Source organism: Vulpes vulpes, chromosome 2 (assembly GCF_048418805.1).
Source record: "Vulpes vulpes isolate BD-2025 chromosome 2, VulVul3, whole genome shotgun sequence".
Classification (NCBI taxonomy): domain Eukaryota; kingdom Metazoa; phylum Chordata; class Mammalia; order Carnivora; family Canidae; genus Vulpes; species Vulpes vulpes.
Window position 1 is genome coordinate 45,332,437 of NC_132781.1, and position 12,273 is coordinate 45,344,709.

A 12,273-nucleotide genomic window follows, 5' to 3' on the forward strand; every position below is an offset into this window, starting at 1 on the left:
ATTATCACCCAGTTATTATCATGTAACCTAACAAGAATATTTAGTTAATGAGCTCAAACCACAGAATTACATTGGCAAACCAATTTGCCAACTAAGGTACATCAGTATTTAACTGTTATCAAAGTGTTAACTGATCATTCAGAAACAGACATAATTTTTTGTTGCTGTCCCTCATTACCTCTTAATGGATTGTTTGACAGCTATCTAAGCTGGTATTTGAAACATTTGCAAATTTATTGCCAACCTTTCTCCCTCCTAAAAGTGTTATACTACATCATTAACTAAAAGGCTACATCCATCAAGACAAAAGTGGGGGTGGAGGAAGAATGTGTTATAAGCAATTTACAGAAATGCAGGCCATTAGCCATAGCTCAGACATCATGACAAGCCAAGGAAACCATATGCAAGCAAACACACATTTTGCAACTACCTAAAATCCCTCATTCTAATTTCATTCACTGTGTCTTCAGATGGGATTTTTTGTTTGTAGTAATCTCTACACCCAATGTGGGGTTCAAACTCATGATCCCAAGATCAAGAGTCACATGCTCTTCCCACTGAGCTAGCCAGGTGCCTCAAGATGGGATTTTTTTTTTTTTTTGAAACCACAATGTTTCTTCATGAAAGCATGAAGATATTCTAATGTTTATGATGGATACAGGTCATAAGCACCGACATATTATTTGAAGTAACTGCTAAAGAAATAAGCACACACACTCCCCCCAAGGTACCACCTTACTTAGTTACACATAGGATTTTTGTCAGTGGCTTAGGAGAAATAAGAGTACTGGTCTAAAGGTCAGCAGACAAGTTCTGGCTTTGCCATTTACTAGCCAAACAGTCATATGATAGAGGGGAAAAAAAAAACAGTAAATCTCAAATTCACTTTCCTGAACCCTAAAAAAGAAATAACATCATCTAGTTCACTGATGCATGAAGTAAAAAAAAAAAAAAAAAAGCTTGTGAAATGTGAAGTTCTATATAAGTGTGGGATTAAACAGTTTAAAAATTTAACCATTACACTGCTCCTGTCACCACTTTAAGATACATATGCTTAAATATAAGATTTAAAAAAAAAAAAAAGGGATCCCTGGGTGGCGCAGCGGTTTGGCGCCTGCCTTTGGCCCAGGGCGCGATCCTGGAGACCCGGGATCGAATCCCACGTCGGGCTCCCGGTGCATGGAGCCTGCTTCTCCCTCTGTCTGTGTCTCTGCCTCTCTCTCTCTCTGTGACTATCATAAAAAAATAAAATAATAAAATAAAAAAGCAAATTCAGCCTTACAGGCTTCTTCTCTTAAAATTATGCTTTCAGGGCAGCCCGGGTGGCTCAGTGGTTTAGCGCCACCTTCAGCCCGGGATATGATCCTGGAGACCCGGGATCGAGTCCCACGTCAAGCTCCCTGCATGGAGCCTGCTTCTCCCTCTGCCTGTGTCTCTGCCTCTCTCTGTGTGTGTCTCTCATGAATAAATAAATAAAATCTTTAAAAAAAAATAAAATAAAATTATGCTTTCAGATCAACTTCTTAAAGTATTGCCAACTCATCTGTAAAATTAGGTACATTAAGTTACTAGACTGAAAATTCAAAAAAAAAAAAAAAACTAGACTGAAAATTCACTTTGTATAACAGATGAAAGTCAAGAAATATTTTTAAATATTTCATATTCCCTTGACTAAGCTATTAGCTAATTATCAAAAGCTTGCTTGTTTGTATAAATTTTCAGTGTGTTTTCTTGTACTTAGTCCAAATTTTGCTCAGATTATGTGTTCTACCTCAAAGTAGAATTCAAATTGAGACCTTTTCATATGAAACTGAAAAGGGGGTGCCTGGGTGCTCAGTCTGTTAAGCATCATCTGACTTCCACTGGGGGGTCATGATTGCGGGGTCCTAAGATGGAGCCTGGTATCAGGCTCCCTGCTCAGTAGGGAGTCCGCTTCCCCTCCCCCACCTATGTGTATGAGCACTCCCTCTCTCTCAAATAAATAAGTAAAATCTTTAACAAAAAAAGGTACAAAGAATGCCTAGGAATGTCCACAGTAATAAGAATGTACTCCCATCATCTCAAATTACAATGATTTCATTATATTCCTTAGTTTGGGAAACCAACAAAATAATGTGAAAGTTTGCCCACTATGCACAATACTGGATAAAAGTATGAAGTAGAGGTCCCTGGCTGGCTCAGTTGGTGGAGCATGTGACTCTTCATCTTGGAGTCGGTGGTGAGTTCAAGCTTCATGTGTAGTGTAATTTACTTAACAAACAAACAAAAAAAAACCTTTTTGAAGCACTAAAAAGACCTCTACACACAACAGCATCTGCTTTAAATATGAAGACTAAAAGCGACCTATTGCATTATCTGATACAGAAAAAATATATCCAATAAAGTTAACTCCATTAACTGAAGTAGCAATAATAAAAATTATTACTGGCCTACAGTCAAAGGATAGCAACCTGTTTTAAACTCATTACTTAGAGGGACGCCTGGGTGGCTCAGTGGTTGAGCCATCTGCCTTTGGCTCAGGGTATGATCCCGAGTCTGGGGATCCGGATCGAGTCCTACATCAGGCTTCCTGCATGGAGCCTGCTCCTCCCTCTGCCTATGTCTCTGCCTTTCTCTCCTGCTCGCTCTCTGTCTCTCTCTCTCTCTCTGTTTGTGTGTGTCTCTCATGAATAAATAAAATCTTAAACAAAGAAAAAAAAAAAACCTCATTACTTAGAGACGCCTGGGTGGCTCAGTGGTTGAGCATCTGCCTTTGGCTCAGGTCATGATCTGGTATCGAGTCCCGCATCCTGCATCAAGCTCCCCACAAGGAGCCTGCTTCTTCCTATGCCTATGTCTCTGACTGCGTCTCTCTCATGAATAAATAAAATCTTTTAAAAATTAAAAAAATAGGGATCCCTGGGTGGCGCAGCGGTTTGGCGCCTGCCTTTGGCCCAGGGCGCGATCCTGGAGACCCGGGGTCGAATCCCACATCAGGCTCCCGGTGCATGGAACCTGCTTCTCCCTCCGCCTGTGTCTCTGCCTCTCTCTCTCTCTCTCTCTCTCTCTGTGACTATCATAAATAAATAAAAAATTAAAAAAAAATAAAATTAAATTAAATTAAAATTAAAATTAAAAAAATAAAGTCACTACTTAAAGTTAATTTGCGGGGATGGCTCAGCGGTTTAGCGCCTGCCTTCAGCCCAGGACGTGATCCTGGAGTCCCAGGATTGAGTCCCACAGGGGCTCCCTGCATGGGGCCTGCTTCTCCCTCTGCTTGTGTCTCTGCCTCTCTGTGCATCTGTCATGAATAAATAAAATCTTAAAAATTAAAATAAAATAAAATAAAATAAAATAAAATAATAAAATAAAATAAAATAAAATAAAATAAAATAAAATAAATAAAATAAAATTAATTTGCTGGGGTGCCTGGGTGGCTCGGCTCACTCCGTTAAGCAGGACTCTTGGGTTCAGCTCAGGTTATGATCTCAGGGTCCTGAAATCAAGCCCTACTCCAGGCTCCCAGGGCTCCGAAATGGGCAAGGAGTCTGCTTAGGATTCTCTCTCCTGCCTCTACCACACCCTCTATTTTTTTTTATATATATATATTTTATTCACTTATTTGAGACAGAGAGCATGAGAGAGAGAGCAGAGGGACAAACAGGTTCCCCACTGAGCAGGGAGCCTAACATGGGGCTCGATCCCAGAACCCCAGGATCATGACCCTAACTAACCAAAGGCAGACAACTGACTAAGCCACGAGGGCACCCCCTCTTCCCCACTCTCTAAAACAAATACATCTTTTAAAAAAATTACTATTTACCCATTTTTTCCTAACGTGTATTAAAGTTATTTCAAAATATGTCCCCACCCTTCACCGACTACCAAAATAAGCTAGAGATGAGGCTCTCGTGTTTTAAAAGGACAGCTCTCAAGTAAGTGACTCAGAATAGATGCATTTCTAGTATTGAGGCACTCACATACAGAATGAAGCAAAAGTGACCATCAAAACTTTACCCTTACCCCCAGAGTCAATCATCACAGGGAAAAGGTAATGAAAGGACAAAACCAGCAACTACCCCACAAACCCAAAAGTACTTTATGCTGCCCCCTCTATATTGAAAAAAATGTGACTACTTCTCTTTATGAGAATGTAAATTTGGTTCAGGAATACTAAAAAGTGATAGATTTGCTTCATATGGCTACGAATGTTATAAAAACTACTTCTTAGACTACAGACTTCATAAGTGATGAGAGGCTTCATTTAATCTTCAAAGGATGTTCAAGGTGAAGAGTCCTAGCTCCAAACTTCCTATTTCCTATCTGCAACCCACAAGTGTCTTTTTCCTGAACACAACTTAGCTCTTCCTCTAGTACGATTAAGTAATCCATATAAATTGATTCCAATTCCCCAAAATATAATTAAATAATGCTACACAAAAGTATTAAGTTCAACAGAGTATGCAAAATAAAAGATACTGCAGGAACAAGAAAAGCCAGTCCTTACCATCAAAGCATCCAAACCCAAATCATTCAGACTCACTTTTCCTTTCCTCCACTCCCCAACCACATACTGTTCGGTGACTAAAACTATGGGGAATTTTTGTCACCACAAACAAAAGTTAATTATTGCGCCCAATAAAGGAATGGACACAGGTAGAGGCTGATTCCTGATGACTGTCTTCCTTTTCTTCCTTTCCAATAAGTCCCTCCTACCTGGTATATCCTATTTTCTTCCCCCTTTATATCCTGAAGTAGACACAATATTTAAATAACTTAATGATGTGGCTCTCTCTATACAGTGCTATGCTGAATAACCAAAAAAGGACTTTCATTAAAATTCCGCAGCACCCAACTAAAAAATATGATCACTAAACTGGCATTTATTTGGAAGCTACAACCAGGGGCTTCTAAATTAAGTTTTTAAAACAAATTTTAAGAAAGACACAAAAAAACCTTCCTCCATGTCCTTTTCGTTATCCCAGAAAGTTTAGCCAGAGCCTAAATCCTTACAGACCAAAAAGCATTCAAATATAATTTCAAGTTTTCTCCCAAGGACACCAGTGCATTACCAGAGGAACCCATTTGGTGCATAAGGGGGAAGAAGAAAAAACCTTCCACTACCAGCACACCTACACTGTTTCACTTTTAAACACTGAATTAAGGACAAATCTGACCTTGAGCTGTACTTCCCCCATCTTTTTTCCCTCCCCCTCCCAACAAGAATCTCCTTCAATACTGCAGACATTTAAGGATTTACAAAACGAAATTTAGTGCACTACACTTCTCCTCATTTTGAGTTCTTGGGCTTTTTTCCTGATTTTCAAATTCCTGATTCCTAAGGTATGAGGATGTACTGGGACTACCCCTGAGGCTACTCACATGACCAATCTGGCATTCAAGGAAAGCGAGGGCCCTACTAACGTTTTGAAAAAGTGGCTTCACAGTAATTACGAAAAAAATCTGAAGATCAATGGCCCTTGATTCCAACCTTGTCTCACCCCAGACAGCATTAAGACCACAGAAGCCACATATAAGAATTTGTGTTTTTATAATACTACAATCTAACGGACATGGGGGTAATTCAAGGACCTAGACCCAAAATGGAGGGAGTGGGGGGCAATTTTAAAAAGCAGCAGCCTGAGACTGACTAAACGGACACAATGGACATTTCGATCAAGTTCTGAAAAAAAGGACTAAAGAACCTTTAGGGGCAAAGAACCAATGAACAAAGAACTGTTCAAATCTGTACACAAAGCCATTTATTTAAAATAGAAAAAAGAAAATAGGATCTGCTGGGAAGCCTTATGTTCAAAATCCAAAAACCCAAGCCTCGGGCGATTGCTTGGGATAGGTTAAGATTCCCAATGAAGTATAAACACCCATTCCAAGCCCGGGGAGTCAACCAAAACACAGTTACTAAACGTTATTTGAAATAACTTTATTTTCCAACAGGTCTTTCCATTTGTCACAGCGGCGCGTCTAGTGTAAACAGGAAAGTCATCATTTTTAAAAACTGGTAAACTGAGGCCTGGGCAATTGAGGGACTAAGCCATGGTCTCCATGTTTCCTGGTCAAAGCTGTATCCACCAGAACCCCTAACTAACGGTGCAAGAAAATGCTTACAGGAACTTTGAGCTCTCCAGGGTAAGTCTGAGGAAAGGGATCGTGAGATTTTTCTAGACCTCCCCAGAAGGGGAGGTTGAACATAAAGCCTGGAATACCCTCAACTCAAGATGTGCCGGCCTACAGAAAGGAAATCCGATCGCAGCATCTCAGCTGGCCTCTGCTCAAAGATGAACTGCAGTGATTCTCACGGTCCTTCCTCAGCCCTCATCCAAGACTGCCCTCCACCACGAACCCAAAGCTGCCCTCCGCTCGCAAGGATTCTCCTTTGTGAGCCTCCACAGCCGCCGCCCCACACTGGGCCTCCGGGGAAAAGCCACCGCCCCCACCCGCCATATTTCCCTGATAGGCGTCCGCGTTGCAGCTCCTGGTGCTACTCTCCCCCATGTGGCGAGTGTTTCTTTCCCCCATCACCCCACCCAATTGTTCTCCACATCCCAAGATGACCCAGAAGCTCCCCTGGGGATTGCTCGCCGGGAGATAACACCCGCCATCTCCTCCCCCTCCCCCGCCCCGGGACTCGCCCTCCCCCCAGCCGCCATTTTACAACCAACTCCTCCACCCTTTCGCCTCGGCCTTCTGGCCCGCCAGTGTCTGCAGCGGAGGAGACCAAAGGGATCAAATTCCTGGGCCTGGGGCCTGCCACCGCTCCGGGAGCCCACAGGCCATCTCCTACTTCTCGAATCCACATCCCCGGCCAGGCTCGGAGGCGATGCCGCCATTTTGTCTCCTGTTCCCGGCCTCTGTGGGCGGCGGCAGAGGGTCCGACAATTCCAGCCCCCTGTTGCCCCCCCAACTTACCGTCGTATCGCTCAGCCTGCTCGGCCAGCTTCGCCTGGTACACCAGATCCTCCCGATCATCCATAGCGGCAGCGGCTCCGGCAGGGTCTGCGCGACGGATGGAAGCGGATAGCGTCTCCGACTCTCTCAGCCTCTCGCTCCGTGTCCGGGCAGCAAAAATGGCGGCGCCTCAATCCGGGACTTCCGCCTGCGCACGCGGACAACTGCTCAGCTCTATGGCAACCGCTCCCTGGCAACTGGCGCGGGGGGCGGGTCCGGGAGCTCTGAGCCCGAAGACGCTGGAAGCAGCTAGACGTCCCTCCTCCACCGGCTCCGCGGGTGTTGGAGAGCTGAGGCGGGAACTGCGACGCCTGGGAGGAGAGCAGCCCCGAGATAGGGCGGGGGGGGCCCCGCCTGGACCGCTCCTGAAGCGAGTGAGTGAGGGATCCAGGTCCGTGAACCGAGGGCCGACCCCTGCACCTAGCGGGCAGAGAAACGTGTAGTGGTCTTTGTAATGGCAGGCCTTCCTCATGAAACCCAACTTCTCTCCTACCTGGCCTCTGTTTTCTCAGCCAAGCCCAGTGCTGGGCCTTTTTCACATCCTTTCCACTCGGGGTAAAGAGTGAGGGTCTGCTATAAATAGTAAGGGAAAGGGGCCTCCCAGTTTTCACACCTCAACTCACCTTCACATTTTGCCATCTTTTTATTCTTTTTAGCGCGGTTTTTTTTTTTTTTTGGCCTTAAGCCCATCATGGATAGGAACAAGGAAGTTGTTAGAGAAGTCTCCTGTCCAGTGCAGGGTGTGGAAGAGTGGGACCGAGATTAAATCGAGCTTGAGGAGGCAGGACTGGGAAAGAACTGGCCTGTTTTGCTTCCTAGTGGATTCCCAGCACCTTGTACTCACTCAATAAATATTGGTTGCAAAACTGAAGCTCAGATTCGAATATAAACTATGTGGTAGGGTGTGCAATAGATGTGGAATTAAAAGGAGATTGGGAGCCCATGGGTGGCTCAGTAGGTTAAGCATCTGCTTACAGCTCAGGTCATGACCCCAGGGTCCTGGGATCCAGTCAGCTTCAGGCTCCCTGCCCAGCAGAGAGGCTGCTTCTCTCTCTGTCCCCTCCTTTCCCCTCCCCCACCTACCTCGCACATGCTTACTCTTGCACTCTCTCTCTCTCTCTCTCTCTCCCTCCCACTCTCAAAATAAAATCCTTTTTAAAAGGTAGATTGGGAGTGTCTTGTTGGCTTAGTGTGTAAAGCATGCAAATCTTGATCCCAAGGTCCTGAGTTCAAGCCCCACGTTGGCCATGTAGCCTGCCTAAAACAAACAAACTAAAAACAAAAAGACTAGGTTGAAACCAAATTATGAAGAGCTTTGGATAGTAAACTAGGAAGTTTGCACATTATTCTGTGAGCACAGGGGAGTTATGTTTTTATGATTTTGCATGGAGGATGATGCCATCATAGATGTACTTTAAAAAGATTAATAAAGATTGTACAGCAGGCCTTGCAGACCTGCCGCCCTGCAACAACCTGTGCCACCCAGCCATGGTCAACTCCACCACATTCTTTCAGCCCTTGGGCCGCCTCTCCTTTGAATTATTTGCAAAATTCCAAAGACAGCAGAAAACTTTCTCGCCCTGAGCACTAAGGAAAAAGGATTTGGTTATAAAGATTCCTGTTTTGGGCAGCCCGGGTGGCTCAGCGTGTAGCACTGCCTTCAGCCCAGGGTGTAATCCTGGAGACCTGGGATCGAGTCCTACATCAGGTTCACTGCATGGAGCCTGCTTCTTCCTCTGCCTGTATCTCTGCCTCTCTCTTTCTCTCTGTCTCTCATGAATAAATAAATAAAATCTTAAAAAAAAAAAATTCCTGCTTTCACAGGATTATTTGGGTTGTATGTGCCAGGGTAGTTATTTCACATGTCATAAGTTGCAGTGGTGGCAATTCCATCTATGGGGAGAAATTTGATGATGAGAATTTCTTCCTGAAGCATACGGATTCTGGCATCTGTCCATGGCAAATGGAGGACCCAACACAAAGTTTTTCATCTGCACTGCCAGGAATGAGTGGTTGGATGCCAAGCATGTGGTCTTTGGCAAGGTGAAAGAGGGCATGTATTTCGGGGAAGCCATGAAGAACTATGGGCCCAGGAATGGCAGGACCAGCAAGAGGATCAACATTGCTGACTATGGACAAGTCTAATAAATTTGACTTGTATTTTTACTACAGACTGTTACTTCTATAGCTCAGGAGAGTGCCCCTGTACCCCCATCTGCTTAAAATATCCTATAATCTTTGTGCTCTCACTACAGTTCTATGGATTGCATATTTTCCTTACTCCTCTCCAAGTCTAGCTGGATTGCAAAATTAAATTTATGATTATGAAATAAAAACTAAACAAAATAGATGGTATAGCTGTGATTAAAGAAGAGATTAAACTATCAGGCTAAGGGATCCCTGGGTGGCTCAGTGGTTTAGTGCCTGCCTTGGGCTCAGGTAGTGATCCTCGAGTCCCAGGATCAAGTCGTGCATCAGATCAGGCTCCCTGCATGGAGCCTGCTTCTCCTTCTGCCTGTGTCTGCCTCTCTCTCTCTCTCTCTCTCTTTGTGTCTCATGAATAAATTAAATCTTTAAAAAAAAATAAACTAAAAAAATAAACTATCAGGCTACAATAAAAGAGGTAAAAGGCAACACATTGTTGCAATGAAAATAGGAAGGAAAGAACAAATAAGAATAGTACTGCAGGGAAAAACCACAAGAGTTTGTAGCTGGGGGCACCTGGCTGGCTCAGTTGGTAGAGCATGCAAATAGATCTCAAGGTTGTAAATTCAAACCCCACATTGCTTTAGGGATTACTTAAAAGTAATATTTAAAAAAAAGTTGGGGCGCCTGGGTGGCTCAGTCGGTTAAATGTCTGCCTTCAGCTCAGGTCATGATACCAGGGTCCTGGAATCGAGCCCCACTTGGAGCTCCCTGCTCAGTGAGGAGTCGGCTTCTTCCTCTCCCTTTGCCACTCCCCCACAGCCTGTGCTCATAATCTCTGTCTCTCAAGAAACAAAGACTTTTTTTTTTTTAAGATTTTATTTATTCATTCATGACAGAGAGAGAGAGAAAAGTAGAGACATAGGCAGAGGGAGAAGCAAGCTCCCTGCAGGGAGCCCGATGTGGGACTCGATCCTGGGGACCCAGGATCATGCTCAAGCTGAAGACAGAAGCTTAACTGGTGAGCCACCCAGGCGTCCCAATAAAACCTTTTTTTACAAAGGTTTGTGGGGCATCAGAGTGGCTCAGTCGGTTAAGCATCTTCCTTCAGCTCAGGTCATGAACTCAGGGTCAGGGGATTCAGTCCTTCATCAGCTCCCTGTGAGGAATCTGCTTCTCCCTCTGTCTATGTCTCTGCCTCTCTGTGTCTCTCATGAATGAGTAAATAAAATCTTAAAAAAAAAAAAAAAAAAGATTGGTAGGGAAAGCTGCTGGGTTGGTCTCCCTGCTCAGCAGGGAGCCTGCTTATCCCTCTCCCTCTGACTTTCATCCCCACTCATGCTCACTTTTGTGCTCTCTCTGCTCTCTCCCAAATAAATCTTAAAAAAAAAAAAAAAAAAAAAAAAGAAAGGCTGATTAGATGTGTAGATTTTGTGAGGAGGGACAAAAATTAAAATTGACTTCCCACCTTCCCACTGAGTCACTGGGATAATGAGCACTAGTAGTAGCATTAACAAAAAATAGGATTAGGGGATGCCTGGGTGGCTCAGTGGTTGAGAATCTGCCTTCCGCTCAGGTCACGATCCTGGGGTCCTGGAATCTATCTAGTCCCTCATTGGGCTCCCTGTGAGAAGCCTGCCTCTCCCTTTCCTATGTCTCTGCCTCTCTCTCTGTCTCTCATGAATAAATAAATTAGATCTTTAAAAAAAAAGACATTGATTTGTTTTATTTTTTTTTTAATTTTTATTTATTTATGACAGTCAGAGAGAGAGAGGCAGAGACACAGGCAGAGGGAGAAGCAGGCTCCATGCACCGGGAGCCCGACGTGGGACTCGATCCCGGGTCTCCAGGATCGCGCCCTGGGCCAAAGGCAGGCGCCAAACCGCTGCGCCACCCAGGGATCCCTGATTTGTTTTATTTTAGAGAGAGATAGAGAGCGAGAGCAGGGGAGGGGCAGAGAGAGAATCCCAGGCAGGCTTTGCACTGAGCACAGAGCCGACCTAGAGCTTCATCCCATGACCTTGAAATCATGAACTGAGCTGAATTGAAGAGTCAGATACTTAACCAGGCACCCCCAAGGATTGTTTAACTTACCCACCCTACTCCTGATCTCCAGGGATGGGAGAAGCTGGGGATTGAGTTAGTCACCAATGGCCAGTGACTTAATCATGCCTAAATAATGGAAAATTCATTTAAAAAAAATTTAAACAGGGCAACCGGGGTGGCTCAGCGGTTTAGTGCTGCCTTCAGCCCCGTGTGTGATCCTGGGGACCTGGGATCGAGTCCCACGTCAGGCTCCCTGCATGGAGCCTGCTTCTCCCTCTGCCTGGTCTCTGCCTCTCTCTCTCTCTCTCTCTCTCTCTCTGTCTCTTGTCTCTCATGAATGAATAAATAAAATTTAAAAAAAAAAAGAACTTCATTGTTGTTTTCTTTTTTTTAAGATTTCATTCATTCATTCATGAGAGAGAGGCAGAGACACAGGCAGAGGGAGAGGCAGGCTCCATGCAGGGAGCCCAACGTGGTACCCGATCCAGGGTCTTCGGAATCAGGCCTTCGGCGGTGCTAAACCACTGAGCCACCCGGGCTGCCCCAAGGAGATCCTTTTGTTTTTCTTTTTTTTTAGAGAGAGAGCAGGGGGAGAGGCAGAGGGAAAGAGAATCTTGAGCCAACTCTCCCCAGCACAGAGCCCAATTCCTGCGTCGGGCTCCCTGCAAGGAGCCTGCTTCCCCTCCCTCTTCCTATGTCTCTGCCTGTGTGTGTGTGTGTGTGTGTGTGTGTGTGTGTGTGTGTCGTGAATAAATAAATAAAATCTTTTTTTTTTTAAGATTTTTATTTATTCATGAGACACACAGAGAGAGAAAGAGAGAGAGGCAGAGACAGGCAGAGGGAGAAGCAGGCTCCATGCAGGGAGTCTGAAGTGGGACTCGATCCCAGGTCTCCAGGATCACGCCCTGGGCTGAAGGCAGAGCTTAACCGCTCAGCCACCCGAGCTGACCCAATAAATAAAATCTTAAAAAAATAAAATAAAATATTTGGAAAAAATAAAGTAAAATCTTTAAGGGTGCCTGGTTGGCTCAGTTGGTAGAACATGTGACTCTTCATCTTCGGTTGTAAATTAAAGCCCCATGCTAGGTGTGGAGATTACTTTAAAAAGTAAAATCTCGGGTAGCCCAGATGGCTAAG

At 44.6% G+C, this 12,273-nt stretch overlaps 1 protein-coding gene across 6 annotated transcripts in view; it reads right to left on the bottom strand.

Moving 5' to 3' along the window:
• Positions 1 to 7,242, bottom strand: part of YWHAE (tyrosine 3-monooxygenase/tryptophan 5-monooxygenase activation protein epsilon) — a 54,960-nt gene extending 47,718 nt beyond the window's left edge. For 2 of the 6 annotated variants that reach the window (XM_072741052.1, XM_072741068.1), the window contains exon 1: positions 6,907 to 7,092. Coding sequence is in view for 4 of the 6 variants with exons in the window: in XM_026016066.2 (XP_025871851.1) it covers positions 6,907 to 6,970 (64 nt within the window). In the remaining 2 variants the exon portion in view is untranslated. Of the gene's footprint in view, positions 1 to 6,906 lie in introns of all 6 variants that reach the window. The other 4 variants (XM_026016066.2, XM_026016069.2, XM_072741047.1 and 1 more) reach the window with 4 other exon arrangements.
• Positions 7,243 to 12,273: the final 5,031 nt, after the last annotated feature.